Genomic DNA, 23,660 nt, shown 5'->3' with positions numbered 1-23,660 from the left:
GTGTCATTTAAGTGATTATCATTTTATCATCACATGGTTTTAATATGGAAACAGGCTGCAATTGTACTTCTATATTCAGTTGTCCCTCGATTTAGAGGGGGGTTCCAGGATCTACCTTTCTGCTCAACAAATGCCACAATTTATGGGTGCTCTAATCCCTTATATAAAATGAAATAGTATTTACATATAACCTATATACATCTTCCTGTATATGTTAAATCATCTTCAGATTACATACAGTTTCTAATACAACATAAATGCTATATAGTTACACTGTATTTTTATAAATTTGTATTTTTATTATTTATTTTTGTTTTTCAAATGTTTTTGACCCATGCTCGAATCCTTAGCTGTGGAACCAACCGATTCTGAAGGCAGACTACATTTAGCATCTTTATTAGGAAAAATAAAAACTTCATGCATTTAAATTAAATTATGTTGTAAACTTAGCAAGAATTTGAAGGAAAAAAGTTGAATTAATGAATTGTTTAATGTTAGTCATTTATGTTTGCCATACCAATAGATGTAATAAAGATAAAGGCAATGGCTTTGGTTCAGTAAGGTTGCAATTGTCTTTCATTTGCTAGATGAGGACATACCCCTCAGTAAATATCTACTCAAAATGAGAGAGGGCTTTTAGATTAATGTGGATTCAAATGATAGAACCTTGTTCTGGCTCAAAGTGTGATCCAGGCAACAGTTATATCAGTATCAACTGAAAGCTTCTTAGAAATGTTTATTCTTTACCCCAAATCTAAAAGAATTAAAATCTGCATTTCTAACAGGATTCTCAGGAATTCCCATGGACATTGAAATTCAAGAAACACACATCTAAAATTTATTTCATTTTCCCATTAGGCTATAAACTTCTTGAAGGCAGAAACCTGTGTAGTCATTGACATGGTCTCAGTATACAATTTAGTGTCTGGCTTGTAGCTATCAATAAATATTGGTCAAATGAATGAAATTATATTAATCCATCAATGGCTAAGATACTCTGTTCTTTGTGACCTTGTTTTATTTTTAATTAAGACAGATAGGATTTGTTCATTTTAACTTGCCAATTCTCAGCTTGCAAATGTTTTTTGCATTACTAATACATATAAAGGGATCATATTACTGTTTATATCTTTTTCACATATCATTAGTGATTTCCACTAATAGGACAGAACATGCTTGCCAAACATGATTTATGAGTTAATGCCAGTCATTTCCCATCTACTACACATTGTCTTTTAGTTATAGTATAATCTGTCATGAAAGCTCAACAGAAAAAGGAGCAGGGTGGTATTTTGCAGCTTTACACTTTGTGTTGATACTATACAACTTTGGATGTATAATAAAATGGGGCTAGGTATGGTGGCTCATGCCTGTAATCCCAGCACTTTGGGAGGTTGAGGCAGGTGGATCACCTGAGGTCAGAGATTGGAGACCAGCCTGGCCAACATGGTGAAAGCCTGATTCTATTAAAAATACAAAAATTAGCCAGGTATGGTGGGGGGCACCTGTAATCCCAGCTACTTGGGAGGCTGAGGCAGGAGAATCGCTTGAACCCAAGAGGCGGAGGTTGCAGTGAGCCAAGATGACACTACTGCATTCCAGCATAGGTGACAGAGCAAAACCCTGTCTCAAAAAATAAATAAAAAAAAAACAAAACAGGAGCTTTAAATTATTTGTGTTAGGTGCTCAAGTTTCGTTAGCATTAAAGCTTGTCATTTTCCATTCCATGGTCCTCGTAATGTTGCATCAGAAGAATAGTTGGTTTCCAACATGAGTTTTAACAGTGAGAGAGGGATGCACAAAGGAAGACTTACCATAATAATGTCTTCTACCACCAACTACTCAGCACACGTTTAATGTAGTGGGTCAGAAGCACTTGATATTACTTCGACATCAAATCTGAAGACTGAAATTGGAGGACACCTCTTAAGTACTTTCTACCCTATCCAGGACCCAGAAACATCACCGTTAAGGGAATGTGTATACTGGCAATTAAGATTGTTAGTACTTAACTGACTTCCTCCAGAATACATGTTCCTCCCCCACAGCCCTTCCCCCTGGAGTTAACTTTGGGACATGTAGAATTACTCCTCTCTGGGTAAGGGTCTTGTGATGTCTGTGACAAGGTAATAGTACCTAGAGTAGCACTGATGTCCAGTGTGCTTTGGAGGTTATGTATGTGGACCTGGGAGTTTCAACAGGTTTGAGTCTGAGTGCTAGCCCCTTACTGGCTGTGTAATCTTAGATTAAACTTTTGTGCCTGTGCTGCTTTATCTACAACATGAGGATGATAATGCCCGTGCATAGGTGTACTATGCAGTTTTAACAAGATAATTGTTGAAAGTATTTAGCACAGATTCTGGAAAGTTATAAAGCCTCAATAAATACAATATATTAAATGTAAAGGGATAATGGAGATACGATTTAAAGGGTCCTCTAAAAGTGGAAGTTAAGAAGTGAGTAGAGTTATAACAGCAGGCATTTAATATAGCACTGTGCATTAGGTGACCCAAAACATGAATGTTATTGGGTCTTTACATATATTCGAAGATGAATGACTTGACAGCATACACGTTAGACTTTAGACTTTCTAGAACAGCAGTTTTTGGTAAAAGTCCTTGGACACAGACAGAGGCAGTATCCACTGCATTATGTAGCACTGCAAGTGGATCTTCCGGGCTGAATGTTAGACTCCAGTCTTTGTGCTGGGACTTTTAAGTTGCATAGTGAGGGAAGCACCATTCTCTTGTGTGATAAGAGATTGGGATCCAATAGCAGTGCAATGTCTCAGAACCTTGTTATAGTACTATTCTGTCTACCCAGTGTCTGGGATTGGGAGAGTATCAAACCTGCTTTAGTATGACCAGCTAGCTAGGGTAAAAGTCCTATGGTGGCAGGTCATGAAGTGGAGGGCCGCTGGTATGATCCACCAGCTTATGATTCACAGTTAGCAGGCTATAGCTTCTACAACCTAGCTGACTGGTAACCCAATTTATTTATTAGCTCACAACTTTACCAGGATTGACTTCTTTAAAGCCTTCTACTAGGATAAGCTATAGAGAAGACATCTTGGAAAAGTTAACCCTTACCCTTCACATACTAACTTAGCCAATCCTCATATCAATTCTATGATGTACTCATTTTACTGAGGAGTAAACTGAGCCACAGGGCTTATGTAGCTTACCCAAAGTCACACAGCAACAATGTTCTGGAGATAGATTCAAACCCAGTGATCTTGGTACCAGAGTCCATGCACTTGACTACACACATACACACACATACAAAAAAGCTTAAAAGCTTATTCTAAGAAATAGTAAATGCTGAATGCTAGATAGACAAAAAGGGATGTTAATTGTTATCATGTTCACAGAGTGGAAATAAAATACATCTCTCTACAAGTCACTTGTTTATACCTATATTAGTGCCATTGTTTGAATGGTAGAGAGGCTAGAAGTTGGCAGATTCAGACTCAGAGATGACCCAGCCAACTTTTTCTGTAAAAAGATGATTGACTTTTCAGAAACACATAGAGGTTGAACCTCTGACTCATGGGAATTGAACCAAAACCTTTCAGCCTTAGTTAGGCCTTAATGTTTTTTGAAATGAAAACGTTTTTGACAATCCATCTTTATTCCTAATATCCATGCTTTATATAGTATTAATATTGTGAATACACAGATGTTTGCATTTAGTTTTTGGTAAATCTTTCCTAAATTCTTATTTGTTATGATGTAAGGAAAATTTGATTTTTTGTTATTGCACTTTAATTTACTGAACACATTGGAAGGTTGTTTTACATTTTGTTTAAATGTCCTTTGAACCAAAATATTTACAGAAGAAGTTCTAGCCAGCAGATTGTTCCATTTGTTGTGTTTGAGTGTGGAAACATCAGGAATGACAGCATATGATGATGCCATAGGACTTTTTTTTTTTTTTTATAAACAACCTAATAGCGTTGTCTAATGTGGTCTTTGTTGATTAAAAGTGTCACAGATACCTTTGCTATATTTAGGTAAAATCTAAGTTTCTTTACTGAAGCATGGAAAATGTTGATTGTTTTCTGGTTGAGAGGAAAGCAGTATGACTAAAAGAACTACACTGAACTGGGAACAATTATTAAGAGTCTCAATTTCAAGAAGAAAAAAGATATAGTTTGGTTTTTCAAGAGTACAAAAATACTAATATTTGATAACTTTTATGTAAATATTGTGTATGCATTTCTGTCTTAGTCTATGGGCAATTAGCTGAAGACTGACTTTAAGTGCAGTTTTAAATGTATCATATAACTGAACAAATATATTTTAATTACAATTACAATAACACTATGTGACTGGGCATTGTGCTTTCCATATATCTATATTGTACATTCTTTTTTTTTTTTTTTGAGATAGAGTTTCACCCTGTTGCCCAGGCTGGAGTGCAGTGGCATGACTCAGCTCACTGCAACCTCTGCCTCCCAGGTTCAAGCAATTCTCTGCCTCAGCCTCCCGAGTAGCTGGGATTACAGGCGTCCACCACCACACCCGGCTAATATTTGTATTTTTAGTAGAGATGGGGTTTCACCATCTTGGCCAGGCTGGTCTTGAACTCCTGACCTCAGGTGAGCCATCCACCTTGGACTCCCAAAGCGCTGGGATGACAGGCATGAGCCACCACACTTGGCCTACATTATATATTCTAAGAGTGTACCTCTTTTTTAACTGTTAATTTAATAAATACATAACAGCTTTGAAGAAGCAAGTAGATATTGAAGTCAATATGGGCCAAAGTTGTCATAGGTTTTAAATGAGCCCAGTATTTGTGATAATAGAGAAAAATTTCTTCAGAGTTTAAGAATATTTGTGTTGAAGAGTGGAATGGGTGGCTAGGATTTGAATAGGTAGAATATAAGTAGACTATGAAGGGCTTAATGTCAAAGTCACTATTTTAGATTTAATCTAATGAGAATTACACACATATACATGTAATATGTATATAAAATTGCATGTTCTTAATGAGAAAAATGAAGCTTTTCTAGGAATGCTTAAAATACTCTTAATGGTTAGGGAATACTCTCCTTTTGTCTAAAGATGTACATATAAAGATAAAATAATTCCTTAAAGTACTTAAAAATAATAGTGACAGCCAGGTGAATATGATAAAGATTATTCACAAAAATCTTCCTTCTCCATTGCTTTAAAAACAATAGAAAACAAGCAAAATTAACAGTAATCAAACAAACATGAGGGGCCCCACTTAATGCAGATGTTTTTAAAAGTAACAGTCAAGAAAGTAAGTGCAGATGATAATCAGGCTGATGTCTTCTAAACCCTTCCCGTGGATCTCCCAGACCTTGTAATAGGGGCAAAAATTATTTCATTAAGGTAACTCAAGGAACCTAAAACTCTTACGGCTTTGGTTAAAAAAAAAAAATGCTACAAAACAAGCCACTACTTGTACATATTCACCTAATAATGTGAATTAAATGAAAAATTTAAAATTGGGGGAAATTTTAAGTCACTTTCCTTGAAGGTAGATAATGTCTAATGTTAATTATGGCCACAAAATAGAATAAGAATCTAATAAACATTTTAGATTTAAAACAACATGATTGACCAGACCTAGGCTATAGGTAGAACTTAAAATGTGCTCTCTCCTTCTCTCACAGAAGGAAGTCAGTGAATACTGACTTACAAAAAGAAGTGAGTTATTAAGAGTATAGTGTCTTTATCCTGCCCATAGCATCTCTTCTTAACCTTTAGAAATTAAACTTCCTGGAAATGAATTATCTGAAGTTTAGCAATACTTTCGGTTTTACTGCATTTGGTTTGCATTCACTAAAATTACATAATGTAAAATGACATGCATATTATTCCATTTTAATAAAACATTCATGCTTTTAGTCCTTCATCTGTCTTTCCTGGTTACTGCATATATTATTCATAGAGAATTGTTGGAATGATACTTACCTTTCAGAGTAATTATTTCTATGTAGTATTTTTTGATGAGTTTTTATTTTTAAAGAACTTTTCCACATTGTTTGTTCTAAGAACATATACTATTTTCTTGACACAAGATATTTTTCTTTAAAAAACTGGTGGCAAAGTTTTGTTTGTTTTTTAACATTATTAAGCATTTGCTAGTGGTAAAAACATGAATGTCTCTGTCCTCAAAGATCCCAAACTCTGTCCTGAAGAAATTTATTTTAATACTTCAAAAAAAAAAAAAAAAAACTGAATCAGAATCTCCCTCATGTTCTCATTCTCTGCATGCAGAAGGAAACTTTAAGATTTTTTTTTTTTCTGAATTCAGAATTCACTTGTGCGTCTTTGCTGAAGTTAAGATCTGGTGATATGGTTGCCTTATTTCATATCTGTGAAGTCAGAAACTTGGCAGGATGTGAAACTATATCTTACTTGTATGCAAATAAGTCAACCTGACACAGTATCATAGATACCGGTGGAAGATCTGAGACTACAGGGTCAGAGAAAAGACCATTTATTACAGCCATAGCAGTAGCAAGAACAAAAATGTAGCACTCGGTTTTTTCTGAATTCCAATTTCCATGGAGAGATGCAATTAGGGTTAGTTGTTGGTAGGCAGTAGGGTTCTTTAAAAAGAACCTTGATAGTAGGAAACCCTGGCCTTATACAGGCAAATCAGCCCATCTGCTACTCAAGAGATAACTCTGGAATGCCAAGTAAGCCTAATCCAGGGAGAGAGATGTCCCCATCTTACTGGAAAATAAATCTGTTCTAGGAAGAAATATCTCTATTTCTGCAATTTGTACAAACATGCTTGCAAAGAAAGTATGGAACAAGTTAGCTGTTAATGCCTTTGAAAATGTTTGAATACGTGAGAGACTTTTGAAAAATTGTCTCCCTATAATATCTAGATGTTACCACTTTATCAAACTTACTATTGCAGAATGGATACTGGTTTCTTTTTTATTGTAGTGTTAATATATTGTTGATGACTATGGACTTTTTGGCTTTTTTCTTAATAATCTTTGAGCTTTAAGCTCAATACTAATTTTAAACTGAACTAAAATTTTAAAAATTTAATAGCCTACTAATTTCTAGAGCAAAGCTAAGGCCTTGCAAACTTTCTTTTCTCATTCTCCAGTATTTTGTCAAAATTATAGCAAATTAAGCTACCAAACACATAATGTATAGAGTTACAGAGTTTGATGTTTTACTAAGGAACAGCATTGTATTATTTTTAGAACTATGAAATGTAAAGCATTCTAAATGTAATACCAGTAAGAATCACTGAAATGTGATTTCCTGTGGAATTATTATAGCAAAGATATCACAGATCCCATGTCTAGTAATTCTTAAGTTTTTGTTCATATTGTTATAATAGAAAAATCTTAAAAGAAGCTAATTAGAATATTAGCTTAATTAGAATATTAAGCTATATGGAATATATTAAGCTATATGGAATATTAAGCTATATGGAATATATTAAGCTATATGGAATATTAAGCTATATGGAATATTAAGCTGTATGGAATAAAAAATCTTACTAGGAAAGTTTGCATAATATGTGTTCTTTGCTAAATCTAATCTAATCTGGGACTACTTATAGCAGTAGAAGTAAGTTCCCCAACAGTTTTAGGAATAGTTTGTATAATCTTATTTCTCTCTCACTTATATTGTTGTGATGATTTCTTACTGCTTTCCCCATTTCTAGTTATTTCCAGTTTAGTGAAGTCTATTCCCTGTATTAAAACTGTGTTATTTAATGTGCTTCCAGATGCCTGCAATCATCTCTGCAACCTTTCTCTTTTAGTCCTTCAACATGCTCTTCAATATTTATTTGTATAAGATAAATCAGACTACTAGCCTGTTCCAGAATATATTCTGTGTATGTCTACATTTTTTTCCTATGTGAAACAATTTTCTATATCATTGTTTGCTAAAATATGCATTATTCATAGCATAGTTCAAATGACTTTTTCTTGAGAGCCTGATGAACTTCAGCATGTATTAATTTTTAAAAAAAATATAGTGTCCTTGACTTTCTGTGCCTCTCTTCTAGCAATTATGTGTTCCTTTGTAATAAAGATGTTTATGTTTGGTCTAATTTGTGAATTCATTTCTGTTTTTTCCTACTAGCATGTAAAAGTCACATCTGAGGCTCTCTGTCTTGCTGGCAGACATCTTCAGCAAATCATCTTAGATCAATGCTACAATTTTGTTTGCGTGAATGTAAGTCAATTCAAATGATTGAAAGCACTTAAGGATATGAGCAAATGTAATGTGGAAGAGAACTAATTTGATTCTTAAATATTTATATATGAGATTATGATGAGTTCTTTTACATGTTTTTGGAGATTTTATCTTTGAAAGAGAAATAATACTTTTAACAAGCTAATTCCCATAATGAGAAGAGTGGTTATTTTGGACAATATTTTCAATTTTCTGTTTGTACCTGGTCCAAAGTAGATAATAAGAGACAGGTTTGACTCAATTAGTAGATCAAAATTTGACATGTATAACTTTATGGATATCTTTTAAAATTGTTTCTAAATTAAGCTTGATAAATATTTTGAATGTTACGCAGAATGTCTCCATTTATTTCTTGAATTAACTTTTAAGTCATTTAAAAAGTCTTCTCGTATCCTTTTATTTTTCTCGTCTTTTAGGTTATGACTTCTGATTTTCAAGAAACCCAGAAGTTACTGAGCATGCTTGAAGAGAGTAATCTTTCCCTTTTATATCCTGTTGTTGTTGTTTCAGTAAGTGAAATTAACGCAGATTTTTCTCACTTATGCTTCCTTCTTTGTAACTCAATGTACATACTTTTAAAAACTCATCCAATTGAGAGCACTGACCCAAACTCAAAAGAAACTCTTCTTTGTGGATTCCTCTGCTTACTCTCTAGCTATGACTTCTATGACTGAATGCCTTTATTATTGCAATCATTTGGTTGCACTCACAGGTTTGGAAATCTTTTTCAACCCAGCAACCAATTTCATTTTTTTTTCCTTCACTAAAATGGCAAAGTATTCAGCTTAAGTCAACTGGTTGTTTTGATAATGTAAAACAGCTTTATTTAAAATATTATCAGAATAGGCTGGGCGCGGTGGCTCACGTCTGTAATCCTAGCACTTTGGGAGGCCGAGGTGGGCGGATCACGAGGTCAGGAGATCGAGACCATCCTGGCTAACACGGTGAAACCCCGTCTCTACTAAAAATACAAAAAATTAGCCAGGCATGGTGGTGGGCGCCTGTAGTCCCAGCTACTTGGGAGGCTGAGACAGGAGAATGTCGTGAACCTGGGAGGCGGAGCTTGAAGGAGCCGAAATCGCGCTACTGCACTCCAGCCTGGGAGACAGCACGAGACTCCGTCGCAAAAAAAAAAAAAAAAAAAAAAGTGTATATATATATATATATATATAATCAGAATCCCATTAGGGAAGCATTCCAGATGTTAATGTGAGGAAAAACCTAGTGGCAGAAAAGTGATTCTTGGGTTGTTTCATTTTGTCTGTTCCACCAAAAGCAAAAGTAGAATAAGCAACAAATTAAAGAGAATTCCTAGAAGAATGGCCTAGGAAAATTTTGGAGAGATTTTTCCATGAAAATCTAAAAGTATGCGTTTAGTTCAGAGTTTATTTGATTAGCCCATTAAACTATATAGCAGAGGGGACTATCAGTAAAGTCAGGAAGGAACAAAATCAGAGCCCAAGCCCTCTAAATTGACTGAGGAGCGGAATCTATACTTGGTAGTATTTTGCTGTGTGAAGGAGTTCCAGACGTTAAACTCTCAGAAGTGCCTAGCAACTTCCCGGTTCCTAAAGCTCAGGCCCATCCCATACTGTGGGAATTTAATTCTTGTCAGGTAAGATTAGTAATAAAGAATAAAGATAATTTGCAATATAAATAATTCTTGACAGAGTAATGCAAGTAGTAACAAATGAGCAACTATGGGAGATTTAATTAATTCAGTGGCCTCTTTATTTCGTCATATACCATAAAGATAACTTTCATGGTTGCATCTGATTTTGAAACCCAAGCTGCTTCTGTAACTGATCTTCATAGAACACAGAAGCTTTCATTGAACTTTTTAGGAACAATATGGACTATATCCAATATTGGAAGCCTCTGAGGCTCTGTAGGATAGAGGTAAGTTCAAAGCTCTATGTTTGGCCTTTTATTCGTCTCTCCACATTTCCTTGCTTAGAAATTTCATTTTCCCATGTTCCCAGATATACTGATGAGACTGTCCAATATAGTGAAAATAAGAGAGGCTTTGAACTCAGAACACTTGTTTCTTGGTCTAGTTACTTAATTGTTCTGAGATTTGGTTTCCTCAATGTAGAAACAAGGCTAGTAACTCTACTTCTTAAGTTGTTTTAAGGATGAAAGTGAGTGAATGCAAAATGTAGTTTCTATCACAGTGCTAGGCCCTGAGCAGGCATGTGAGGTTAGTTCTATTTAACAGTCTGGTCTTCTTTATTTTGTCTCTGGATGAGATGACTCCAAATTAACTTCCACAGCTCTAATCTTATTCCTAAGTTTCAGCCAAGTATTTCCCAACTTTTTTTTTTTTTTAATTATACTCTAAGTTCTGAGATACATGTGCACAACGTGCAAGTTTATTACATAGGTATACATGTGCCATGTTGGTTTGCTACACCCATCAACCTCTCATTTACATTCAGTATTTCTCCTAATGCTATTCCTCCCCGAGTCCCCCACCCGCCGACAGGCCCCAGTGTGTGATGTTCCCCTCCCTATGTCCATGTGTTCTCATTGCTCAACTCCCACTTATGAGGGAGAACATGTGGTGTTTGGTTTTCTGTTCTTGTGTTAGTTTGCTGAGAATGATGGTTTCCATTTTCATGTATGTCCCTGCAAGGGATATGAACGCATCCTTTTTCATGTCTGCATAGTATTCCATGGTGTATATGTGCCACATTTTCTTTATCCAGTCTATCATTGATGGGCATTTGGGTTGATTCCAAGACTTTGCTATTGGGAACAGTGCTGCAGTAAACATATGTGTGCATGTATCTTTATTGTAGAATGATTTATAATCCTTTGGGTATATACCCAGTAATGGGATTGCTGAGTCTAATGGTATTTCTGGTTCTAGATTCTTGAGGAATCACCACACTGTCTTCCACAATGGCACCAGCAGTATAAAAGCGTTCCAATTTCTCCACATCTTCTCCAGCATCTGTTGTTTCCTGACTTTTTAATGACTGCCATTCTAACTGGTGTGAGATGGTATCTCATTTTGATTTTGATTTGCATTTCTCTAATGACCAGTGATGATGAGCATTTTTTCATGTGTTTCTTGGCTGCATAAATGTCTTCTTTTGAGAAGTGTCTGTTCATATCCTTTGCCCATTTTTTGATGAAGTTGTTTTTTTCTTGTAAATTTGTTTATATCCCTTGTATATTCTGGATATTCGACCTTTGTCAGATGGATAAATTGCAAACATTTTCTCCCATGCTGTAGGTGGCCTATTCACTCTGATGATAGTTTTTTTTTGTTGTTGTTGTTGTTTTTTTTTTTTTTCTGTGCGGAAGCTCTTTCGTTTAATTAAATCCCATTTGTCAATTTTAGCTTTTGTTGCCATTGCTTTTGGTGTTTTAATCATGAAGACTTTGGCTATCCCTATGTCCTGAATGGTATTACCTATGTTTTCTTCTAGGGTTTTTATGGTTTTAGGTTTAACTTTTAAGTCTTTAATCCATCTTGAGTTAATTTTTGTATAACGTGTAAGGAAGGGATCCAGTTTTAGCTTTCTGCATGTGGTTAGCCAGTTTTCCTAGCACCATTTATTAAATAGGGAATCCTTTTCTCATTGCTTGTTTTTGTCAGATTTGTCAAAGATGAGATGGTTGTAGGTGTGGGGTGTATTTCTGAGACCTCTGTTCTGTTCCATTGGACTATAGATCTCTGTTTTGGTACCAGTACCATGCTGTTTTGGTTACTGTAGCCTTGTAGTATAGTTTGAAGTCAGGTAGTGTGATGCCTCCAGCTTTGTTCTTTTTGCTTAGGATTGTCTTGGCAATGCAGGCTCGTTTTTGGTTCCATATGAACTTTAAAGTAGTTTTTTTCCAATTCTGTGAAGAAAGTCAGTGGTAGCTTGATAGGGATACCATTGAATCTATAAATTACTTTGGGCAGTATGACCATTTTCACGATACTGATTTTTCCTATGCATGAGCATGGAATGTTCTTCCAATTGTTTGTGTCCTCTTTTATTTCCTTGAGCAGTGGTTTGTAGTTCTTTTTGAAAAGGTCTTTCACATGCCTTGTAAGTTGGATTCCTAGGTATGTTATTCTCTTTGTAACAATTGCGAATGGGAGTTAACTCATGATTTGGCTCTCCATTTGTCTGTTATTGGTGTATAGGAACGCTTTGTGATTTTTGCACATTGATTTTGTATCCTGAGACTTTGCTGAAGTTGCTTATCAGCTGAAGGAGATTTTGGGCTGAGATGATGGGATTTTCTAAATATACAATCATGTCATCTGCAAACAGGGACACTTTGACTTCCTCTTTTCCTAACTGAATACCCTTTATTTCTTTCTTTTGCCTGATTGCCCTGGCCAGAACTTCCAATACTATGTTGAATAGGAGTGATGAGAGGGGGCATCCTTGTCTTATGCCAGTTTTTATTCCTTCCCTCCTTCCCTCCCTTCCTGTCTCCCTCCTTTCCTCTTCCCTTCCCTCCCTCCCTCTCTTCTTCCCTCTTTCCGTCCCTCTCTTCCTCTCTTCCTCTCTTCCTCATACTTTAAGTTCTAGGGTACATGTGCACAACATGCAGGTTTGTTACATATGTATACATGTGTCATATTGGTGTGCTGCACCCATTAACTCATCGTTTATATTAGGTATTTCTCCTAATGCTATCCCTCCCCCCCCCCTTCCTCCTCCCCCCACTGCACTACAGGCCCCAGTGTATGATGTTCCCCACCCTTGTTCAAATGTTCTCATTGTTCAATTCCCTCCTATGAGTGAGAACATGCAGTGTTTGTTTTTTTGTCCTTGCAGTAGTTTGCTCAGAATAATGGTTTCCAGCTTCATCCACGTCCCTACAAAGGACAAGAGCTCATCTTTTTTATGGCTGCATCGTATTCCATGGTGTGTATGTGCCACGTTTTCTTTATCCAGTCTATCATTGATGGACATTTGGGTAGCTTCCAAGTCTTTGCTATTGTGAATAATGCCACAATAAACATATGTGTGCATGTGTCTTTATAGTAGCATGATTTATAAACCTTTGGGTATATACCCAGTAATGGATTCGCTGTGTTAAATGGTATTTCTAGTTCTAGATCCTTGAGGAATCGCCACACTGTCTTCCACAATGGTTGAACTAGTTTACACTCCCACCAACAGTGTAAAAGTGTTCCTATTTCTCCACATCCTCTCCAGCACCTGTTGTTTCCTGACTTTCTAATGATTGCCATTCTAACTGGTGTGAGATGGTATCTCCTTGTGGTTTTGATTTGCATTTCTCTGATGGTGAGTAATGATGAGCATTTTTTCATGTGTCTGTTGGCTGCATAAATTTCTTTTGAGAAGTATCTGTTCATATTCTTTGCCCACTTTTCGAAGGGGTTGCTTGATTTTTTCTTTTAAATTTGTTTAAGTTCTTGGTAGATTCCAGATATTAGCTCTTTGTCAGATGAGTAGATTGCAAAAATTTTCTACCGTTCAGTAGGTTGCCTGTTCACTCTACTGGTAGTTTCTTTTGCTGTGCAGAAGCTCTTTAGTTTAATTAGATCCCATTTGTCTATTTTGACTTTTGTTGCCATTGCTTTTGATGTTTGAGTCATGAAGTCCTTGCCCATGCCTATGTCCTGAATAGTATCGCCTAACTGAAACACAGCTCTGCAACAAACGGAACTAATAGACATCTACAGAACTCTCCACCCCAAATCAACAGAATATATATTCTTCTCAGCACCACATGACACTTACTCTAAGACTGACCACATAGTTGCAAGTAAAGCACTCCTCAGCAAATGTAAAAGAACAGAAATCATAACAAACTGTGTCTCATTCCACAGTGTAGTCAAATTAGAACTCAGGATTAAGAAACTCATTCAGAACTGCACAACTACATGGAAACTGTTCAACCTGCTTCTGAGTAATTACTGGGTAAATAATGAAATGAAGGCAGAAATTAAGATGTTCTTTGAAACCAATGAGAACAAAGATACCACAGGCCAGAATCTCTGGTACATTTTTAAAGCAGTGTGTAGAGGGAAATTTATAGTACTAAATGCCCACAAGAGAAAGCAGGAAAGATCTAAAATCGGCACCCCAACATCACAATTAAAAGAACTAGAGAAGCAAGAGCAAGCACATTGAAAAGCTAGCAGAAGGCAAGAAATAACTAAGATCAGAGCAGAACTGAAGGAGATAGTGATACAAAAAACTCAATTAATCCAGGAGCTGGTTTTTTGAAAAGGTCAACAAAATTGATAGAACGCTAGCAAGACTAATAAAGAAGAAAAGAGAGAAGAATCAAATAGACACAATAAAAGATGATAAAGGGGATATCACCATCGATCCCACAGAAATACAGACTACCATCAGGGAATACTATAAACACCTATACACAAATAAATTAGAAAATCTAGAAGAAATGGATAAATTCCTGGACACATACACCCTCCCAAGACTAAACCAGGAAGAAGTTGAATCCCTGAATAGACCAATAACAGGCTCTGAAATAGAGGCAATAATTAATAGCCTACCACCCAAAAGAAGTCCAGGACCAGACGAATTCACAGTTGACTTCTACCAGAGGTACAAAGAGGAGCTGGTACCATTCTTTCTGAAACTATTCCAATCAATAGAAAATGAGGGACTCCTCCCTAACTCATTTTATGTGACCAGCATCATCCTGATACCAAAGCCCGGCAGAGACAAAACAAAAAAGGGTAAATTTAGACCAATATCTCTGATGAACATCGATGCAAAAATCCTCAATAAAATAAAACTGAGTCTTGTGCCAGTTTTCAAAGGGAATGCTTCCAGTTTTTGCCCATTCAGTTTGATATTGGCAGTGAGTTTGTCATAAATAGTTCTTACTATTTTGAGATACATTCCATCAATACTTTGTTTATTGAGAGTTTTTAGCATGAAGCACTGTTGAATTTTGTCAAAGACCTTTTCTACATCTATTGAGATAATCATGTGGTTTTTGTTGTTGATTCTGTTTATGTGATGGGTTACATTTATTGATTTGCATATGTTCAACCAGCCTTGCATCCCAGGGGTGAAGCAGACTTGATTGTGGTGGACAGATTTTTTGATGTGCTGCTGGATTTGGTTTGCCAGTATTTTATTGAGGATTTTCACATTGTTGTTCAAAAGGGACATTGGCTTAAAATTTTCTTTTTTTGTTGAGTCTCTGTCAGGTTTTGGTATCAGGATGATGCTGGCCTCATAAAATGAGTTAAGGAGGATTCCCTCTTTTTCTGTTGATTGGAATAGTTTCAGAAGGAACGGTACCAGCTCCTCTTTGTACCTCTGGTAAAATATAGCTGTGAATCCATCTGATCCTGGACTTTTTTTGGTTGATAGGCTATTAATTACTTCTTCAATTTTAGAACCCATTAGTGGTCTATTTAGAGATTTGACTTCTTCTTGGTTTAGTCTTGGGAGGGTGTATGTGTCCAGGAATTTATCCATTTCTTGTAGATTTTCTAGTTTATTTGCATAGAGGTGTTCATAGTATTCTCTGATGGTAGTTTGTATTTCTGTGGGATCAGTGGTGATATGCTCTTTATCATTTTTATTGTGTCTATTTGATTCTTCTCTCTTTTTTTTCTTTATTAGTCTTGCTAGTCGTCTATCTATTTTGTCAATCTTCTCAAAAAACCATCTCCTGGACTCATGGATTTTTTTGAAGGGTTTCTTTGTCTCTATCTCCTTCAGTTCTGCTCTGATCTTAGTTATTTCTTGTCTGTTGGTAACTTTTGAATTTGTTTGCTCTTGATTCTCTAGTTCTTTTAATTGTGATATTAGAGTATCCGTTTTAGATCTTTCCTGCTTTCTCTTGTGGACATTTAGTGCTATAAATTTCCCTCTACACACTGCTTTAGATATGTCCCAGAGATTCTGGTACATTGTGTCTTTGTTCTCATTGTTTTCAAAGGATATCTTTATTTCTGTCTTCATTTCGTTACTTACCCAGTAGTCATTCAGGAGCATGTTGTTCAGTTTCCATGTAGTTGTACAGTATTGAGTGAGTTTCTTAACCCTGAGTTCTAATTTGATTGCTTTCTGGTCTGAGAGACAGTTTGTTGTGATCTCCATTCTTTTACATTTGCTAAGGAAAGTTTTACTTCCAATTATGTGGTCAATTTTAGAATAAGTGTGATGTGGTGCTGAGAAGAAGGTATATTCTGTTGATTTGGGGTGGAGAGTTCTGTAGATTTCTATTAGCTCCATTTGGTCCAGGGCTGAGTTCAAGTCCTGATTATCCTTGTTAATTTTCTGTCTCATTGAACTGTCTAATACTGACAGTGGGGTGTTTAAGTCTTCCATTATTATTGTATGGGAGTCTAATTCTCTTTGTAGGTCTCTAAGAACTTGCTTTATTAATCTGGGTGCTCCTATATTGGGTGCATATATATTTAGGATAGTTAGCGCTTCTCGTTGCATTGATCCCTTTACCATAGGTGATGCCCTTCTTTGTCTTTTTTGATCTTTGTTGGTTTAAAGTCTGTTTCATCAGAGACTAGGATTGCAACCCCTGCTTTGTTTTTGCTTTCCATTTGCTTGGTAAATCTTCATCTGTCCTTTTATTTTGAGCCTATATGTGTCTTTGCACGTGAGATGGGTCTCCTGAATATAGCACACCAATGGGTCTTGACTCTTTATCCAGTTTGCCAGTCTGTGTCTTTTAATTCGGGTATTTATTCCATTTACATTTAAGGCTAATATTGTTATTTGTGAATTTGATCCTATCATTATGATTCTAGCTGGTTACTTTGCCTGTTAGTTGATGCAGTTTCTTTATATATCATCAGTGGTCTTTACAGTTTGGCATGTTTTTGCAATGGCTGGTACTGGTTGTTCCTTTCCATGTTTAGTGCTTTCTTCAGGAGCTCTTGTAAGGCAGACCTGGTGTTGATAAACTCTGTCAGTATTTGCTGTTCTGTAAAGAATTTTATTTCTCCTTCACTTATGAAGCTTAATTTGACTGGATATGAAATTCTGGGTTGAAAATTCTTTTTTTTTAAGAATGTTGAGGCCGGGTGCGGTGGGTCAAGCCTGTAATCCCAGCACTTTGGGAGGCCGAGACGGGCGGATCACGAGGTCAGGAGATCGAGACCATCCTGGCTAACATGGTGAAACCCCGTCTCTACTAAAAAAAATACAAAAAGCTAGCCGGGCGAGGTGGCGGGAGTCTGTAGTCCCAGCTACTCGGGAGGCTGAGGCAGGAGAAGGGCGTAAACACGGGAGGCGGAGCTTGCAGTGAGCTGAGATCCGGCCACTGCACTCCAGCCCGGGCGACAGAGCGAGACTCCGTCTCAAAAAAAAAAAAGAATGTTGAATATTGGCCCCCACTCTCTTCTGGCTTGTAGAGTTTCTGCCGAGAGGTATGCTGTTAGTCTGATGGGCTTCCCTTTGTGGGTAACCCGACCTTTCTCTCTGTCTGTCCTTAACATTTTTTCCTTCATTTCAACCTTGGTGAATCTGACGATTCTGTGTCTTGGGTTTGCTCTTTTTGAGGAATATGTTTGTAGTGGTCTCTGTATTTCCTGAATTTGAATGTTGGCCTGCCTTGCTAGGTTGTGAAAGTTCTCCTGGATAATATCCTGAAGAGTGTTTTCCAACTTGGTTCCATTCTTCCCGTCACTTTCATGTACACCAATCAAACATAGATTTGGTTTTTTCACATAGTCCCATATTTCTTGGAGGCTTTGTTTGTTCCTTTTCACTGTTTTCTCTAATGTTGTCTTCTCACTTTATTTCATTAAATAATCACTGATATCCTTTCTTCTGCTTGATCAATTCAGCTATTGAAATTTGTGTATGCTTCTTGAAGTTCTTGTGCTGCGTTTTTCAGCTCTACCAGGTCTTTTATATTCTGCTGTAAACTGGTTATTTAGTTAGCTATTCTTTTTTTTTTTTTTTTTTTTTGAGAGGGAGTCTCGCTCTGTCGTCCAGACTGGCGTGCAGTGGTGTGATATCAGCTCACTGCAAGCTCTGCCTCCCGGGTTCTCGCCATTCTCCTGCCTCAGCCTCCCAAGTTGCTGGGACTACAGGCACCCGCCACCACACCCAGCTAATTTTTTTGTATATTTAGTAGAGATGGGGTTTCACTGTGTTAGCTAGGATGGGCTTGATCTCCTGACCTCGTGATCCTCCTGCCTTGGCCTCCCAAAGTGCTAGGATTACAGGCATGAGACACTGCGCCCGTCCCGTCCTACCTTTTTTAAAGGTTCTTAGTATCCTTGTGTTGGGTTAGAACATACTTGCTTAGCTTGGAGGAGTTTGTTATTACTCACCTTCTGAAGCCTACTTCTGTCAGTTTGTCAAACTCATTCTGCGTCCAGTTTTGTTCCCTTGCTGGCGAGGAGCTGTGATCCTTTGGAGGAGAAGAGGCATTCTGGTTTTTGGGCTTTTCAGCCTTTCTTGCTGGCTTCTCTCCATCTTTGTGTTTTTATCTACCTCTGGTCTTGATGTTGGTGACCTCCGGATGGGATTTTTGTGTGGATATCCTTTTTGTTAATGTTGTTGCTATCTTTTCTGTTGGTTAGTTTTCCTTCTGACAGGCCCCTCAGCTGCAGGTCTGTTGGAGTTTGCTGGAAGTCTACTCCTGACCCTGTTTGCCTGGGTATTATCAGCAGAGGCTGCAGGACAGCAACTATTGCTGTTTGATCCTTCCTCTGGAAGCTTTGTACCAGAGGGGCACCCATCAGATGCCAGCCAGAGCTCTCCTGTATGAGGTATCTCCCGGTCAGGCTAAACAGGGGTCAGGGACCCACTTGAGGAGGCAGTCTGTCCATTATCAGAGCTCGAATGCTGTGCTGGGTGAACCACTGCTCTCTTCAGAGCCATCAGGCAGGGACGTTTAAGTCTGCTGAAGCTGTGCCCACAGCTGCCCCTTCCCCAGGTGCTGTGTCCCAGGAAGATGGGGGTTTTATTTATAAGTCCCTGACTGGGGCTGCTGCCTTTGTTCAGAGATGCCCTGCCCACAGAGGTGGAATCTAGAGAGGCAGTCGGCCTTGCTGAGCTCTGGTGGGTTCCACCCAGTTCGAACTGCCCGGTAGCTTTGTTTATACTGTAAGCATAAAACTGCCTGCTTAAGCCTCAGCAATGGTGGACGCCCTTCCCCACACCAAGCTGGAGCATTCCAAGTTGATCTCAGACTGCTGCACTGGCAGCGAGAATTTCAAGCCAATAGATCTTCACCTGCTGGACTCTGTGGGTGTGGGTCCTACTGAGCCAGTCATTGGAGGGAATCTCTGGGTCTGCCAGTTGCAAAGACCTTGGGAAAAGCACAGTATCTGGGCAGGAAGGTACTATTCCTCCCAGTACAGTCTGTCATAGCTTTCCTTGGCTAGGAAAGGGAAATCTCTGGACCCCTTGTGCTTCCCGAGTGAGGCAACGCCCCACCCTGCTTTGGATCGCCCTCCGTGGGCTGCCCCCACTGTGTAACCAGTCCTAGGGAGATGAACCAGGTACCTCAGTTGGAAATGCAGAAATCGCCTGCCTTCTGCGTGGATCTCGCCGGGGGCTGGAGATGGGAGCTGTTCTTATTCAGCCATCTTGAGTTGTCTCACTATTTCCCAACATTTTATTAGATATTTCCATTGGAGTTCTCCCCTCTCAAATTTAGCCTATCAGATCTGTCACAGAAGCACATTCTCTGTAAGTTGACTTCTTTTCTTAATGGTAGTACAGCTGTGGCTATACAGGCACCCAAATTGGAATCTGCCACCTATGAGTTTTCCTTTTATGTTTCTCTCTTTGTCCCCCTCCACCAAACGCACACAGACAGGCCCCTAGGTCTCTTATAATTATATTTTGAGTTAGAGCCTCACTCTTTTGCCCAGGCTGGATTGCAGTGGCATGCAATCCATTGGCTCACTGCAGACTCAACCTTTTGTGCTCAAGTGATGCCTCCAGCTCAGCCTGTTGAGTAGCCGAGGCTACAGGTGTATGCTGCCACATTTGGCTAATTTTCTTTTTTTCTGTTTTTTGTAGAGATGGGTCTCACTTTGTTGCTCAGGCTAGTCATGAACTCCCGGCCTCAAGCAATGCTCCTGCCTTCCAAAGTGCTGGGATTATGGTCATGAGCCACTGTGCTTAGTCCTAAGTTTTGAACTGTTAGTTCTTCTGTTCATTGCTATTGTATCTCAATCTGAGGCCTTTCTATTGCCTCTGTAAATATTTGATTTAGTTTTCTCTTGACTTCTATTGAGTTCCATGTCATGTGTCCCAGTGAATGCCAGAATTGTCTGGCTATCTGTTGTTCATGTACCAAGCTAAGAGAAAAGATAAATAATCCTTTAGTTATTGTGTACATGTCTCTCACAACTAGTTTGAAAATAGAATTAAAAGCCTATGTGCTAAAATATTGTAAACTGTTTACTAAATCAGAACCTTATCCCTTTGTAATACTTGAACGTAGGCATATTTCAGCTTATTGCGCTCTGAAGATACATGTTTTACAAATCGAAGTTTTGTGGCAACCCTGTGTCTGGCAAGTCTGTTGGTACCATTTTTCCCACAGTGTATGCTCACTTCCTGTCTCTATCACATTTTGGTAATTCTCACAATATTTTAAACTTTTTCATCTTTATTATATCTGCTATGGTAGTCTATGATCAGTGATCACTGATATTACTATTATTGTGTTGGAACCCTGCAAATCACATCTGTATAAGATGGCCAGCTTAACTGATAAATGCTGTGTGTGTTCTGATTGCTCTTTTGACTGTTTCCTCATCTCTATCCCTCTCTTTGAGACTCCCTATTCCCTGAAACAAAACAATATTGAAATCAGGCCAATTAATAACCCTGCAATGACTCCTATGTGTTCAATGAAAAGAAGAGTCCTGTATCTGTCACTTTCAATCAAAAGCTACCAAACCTAATTTAGAGTAAGTCCCTAATTCCCTTCAATTCTGTGAAGGCTGCAGAAAGTGAAGAAGTTACAGAAGAAGAGTGTGAAGCTAGTAGAAGTTTATTCATGTGGTTTAAAAAGAAAGCATTGTCTTCCTAACAGAGAAGTGCAAGGTGAAGCAGCACGTGCTGATGTTGAGGCCGCACTGAGTTATCCGGAAGATCTAGCTGAGGTAATTGATGAACATAGCAATGCTAAATGACAGATTTTTCAGTGTAGATGAGACAGCCTTCTAATGGAAAAACATGGTAGTTAGGGCTTTTATGGACAGAGAGGAGAAGTCAATGCCTGGCTTTAAATAATAAACTGACACTTGTTAGGAGCTAATGCAGCTAGTGACTTTCAGTTGAAGGCAGTGCTCACTTACCATTCCTAAAATCCTAGGACCCTTAGGAATTATGCTAAATCTACTCTCTGTCTGTGCTCTGTAAATGGAAGAACAAAACCTAAATGACAGCACATCTGTTTATGGCATGGTTTACTGAATATTTTAAGCCCACTTTTGAGACTTAATGCTCAGAAAGAAAGATTCCTTTCAAAATATTACTGCTTATTGACAATGTAGTTACCCAAGATCTTTGATGGAGTATAAGAAAATTAATGTTACTTTATATCTGCTAACACAACATTTATTCATCAGCTTATAAATCAAGGAGTCATATAGATTTTCATGTCTTATGTTTGAAGAAATACCTTGTGTAAGGCTATCACTGTCCTAGATAGATTCCTCTGATGGATCTGAGCAAAGTAAATTGAAAACCTTCTGGAAAGGATTCACCCTGTTAGTTGCCATTAGGAACATTCATGATTCATGGGGGGGTCATAATCCAACCCTCATGGAAGGCTTGGAGGGATGTGACTTCGACGGGGGAAGTAACTGCTGATGTGGTGGCAATAGCAAGAGAATAGAAGTAGAGTCTGAACATATGACTAAATTGCTGCAATTTCATAAAACTTAGATGGATGAGGAGTTGCTTCTTATGGATTAGCAAAGAGAAAGTGGTTTCTTGAGATGGAATCTACTTCTGGTGAAGATACTGTGAACTTTGTTGAAATGACAATAAAGGATTTACAATATTATATAAACTTAGTTGATAAAACAGTGGCAGGGTTTGAAAAGATTAAGTCCAACTTTGAAAGAAATTCTGCTGTGGGTCAAATGCTATCAAACAGCATCCCATGCTACAGAGAAATTTTTTTGCGAAAAGAAGGATCACGCTAGGCGGCAAACTATGTTGTTGTCTTATTTTAAGAAATTGCCACATCCACCCAACCTTCAGCAACCACCACTGTGAACAGTCAGCAGCCATTACACCAGCAAAAAGATTAGGACTCACTGAAGGCTCAGACGGTCATTAGGATTTTTAGTAATACACAGTTTTAATTTAAGATATATACATTATTTTTTAGTCATAATGCTATTGTGCACTTAATGGATGATAGTATGTAAATATGACTTTTACATGCCATGGGAAATAAAGAATTTCATGTGACTAATTTTATTATGATATTTGCTTTATTGGCTCCAGGAGTCTGGAGTGAAACTCCTGATATTTTTGAGGCAGGCCTGTTACTTTCCCATTGCATAGGCAGACTTAGTGTGGTGATATTATGAGCATTATTAACTTAATAGAAAAATATGTCACTAGATTATATCTAGTATCTGTAGGATGGAGCAAATCACTAGAAAGGGTACAGTAAGTAATGCTGGCTTCTTGGATAGAGAGGCAAGTGAATAGTGTCTGGATGTTTGAGTTGTCCTGTCAGTGACTGTGAATATTACTGATCAGGCTTCATCCTTTTTCCTTCACCAAAAATGGCCAGAAAGCAATTTCAGTTTTCCTATTAATGAAAATTTGGCAGAACATTTCAAATGTGCACCAAATTAATAGATGTATGGAAAATATGACAATTATAAAATAAAGTAAGATGAAAGTCTTAAATCTAGATATATATACCCGCACCAATAGAGTCCTCACGAATTAATCCTGACCCCTCCCCCTCAAAAATTACCCAGCACCCTATGTTATTTAAGCCAACTGCCACCAACTCATCATAGTCTAATACTCATAAAACTAACCCTGCCTCATTAGTAAAAGAAAAAACTATTAATACACATACATACATAGAGTGTTGCATGTGCAAATTCATATGCAAACATGGATACATATGTTTGTAATTGGAAAATTGCAGAGTAGGCACTTCAGAGGCTATAGTGTTCTCTTTCATTCTGTCTCAATTAACTTTTCTGGAAGATTAAACCGAGAAAGAGGCCCTACCACAACCTTTTTTTTTTTTTTTTAATATAAGACTTTTGTTAAACAACTTTAAAATTTGAAAAGAATATTCAAAAGGAGTATGATCACTTGCCTCTCTAAACAAGTAGGTTTTATTCATCAGAAAATATATTACAAAGTGATATCAAAGTTATAGAAAAATATGTCCATTTTTATTTTTGAGTTATGTGATTCCATAGATATTGAATGAATTTATTGTAAATATTTAACGGCCTATTTTATCTTGGCTGAGATTTACAATGGTTTATGATTGTTC

The 23,660-nt window shown here is 37.5% G+C and overlaps 1 protein-coding gene and 1 long non-coding RNA gene across 3 annotated transcripts in view; one reads left to right on the top strand and one right to left on the bottom strand.

The window, feature by feature from the left end:
- Nucleotides 1–23,660, top strand: part of CRPPA (CDP-L-ribitol pyrophosphorylase A) — a 335,076-nt gene that overhangs the window by 149,490 nt on the left and 161,926 nt on the right. For both annotated transcript variants that reach the window (XM_033193728.1, XM_033193727.1), the window contains exons 7-8: nucleotides 8,100–8,192; nucleotides 8,630–8,722. In XM_033193728.1, the coding sequence (XP_033049619.1) occupies nucleotides 8,100–8,192; nucleotides 8,630–8,722 (186 nt within the window). The remainder of the gene's footprint in view (nucleotides 1–8,099; nucleotides 8,193–8,629; nucleotides 8,723–23,660) is intronic.
- Nucleotides 1–23,660, bottom strand: part of LOC117073186 — a 35,007-nt gene that overhangs the window by 2,439 nt on the left and 8,908 nt on the right. The window contains exon 3 of the long non-coding RNA XR_004433152.1: nucleotides 1,815–1,899. This is a non-coding gene — a long non-coding RNA (uncharacterized LOC117073186). The remainder of the gene's footprint in view (nucleotides 1–1,814; nucleotides 1,900–23,660) is intronic.

This window comes from Trachypithecus francoisi, unplaced genomic scaffold (genome assembly GCF_009764315.1).
Source record: "Trachypithecus francoisi isolate TF-2019V2 unplaced genomic scaffold, Tfra_2.0 Lachesis_group4, whole genome shotgun sequence".
Lineage (NCBI taxonomy): Eukaryota > Metazoa > Chordata > Mammalia > Primates > Cercopithecidae > Trachypithecus > Trachypithecus francoisi.
Note: the sequence above shows the minus strand (reverse complement) of the source record. Positions and strands in the feature narration are given on the sequence as shown.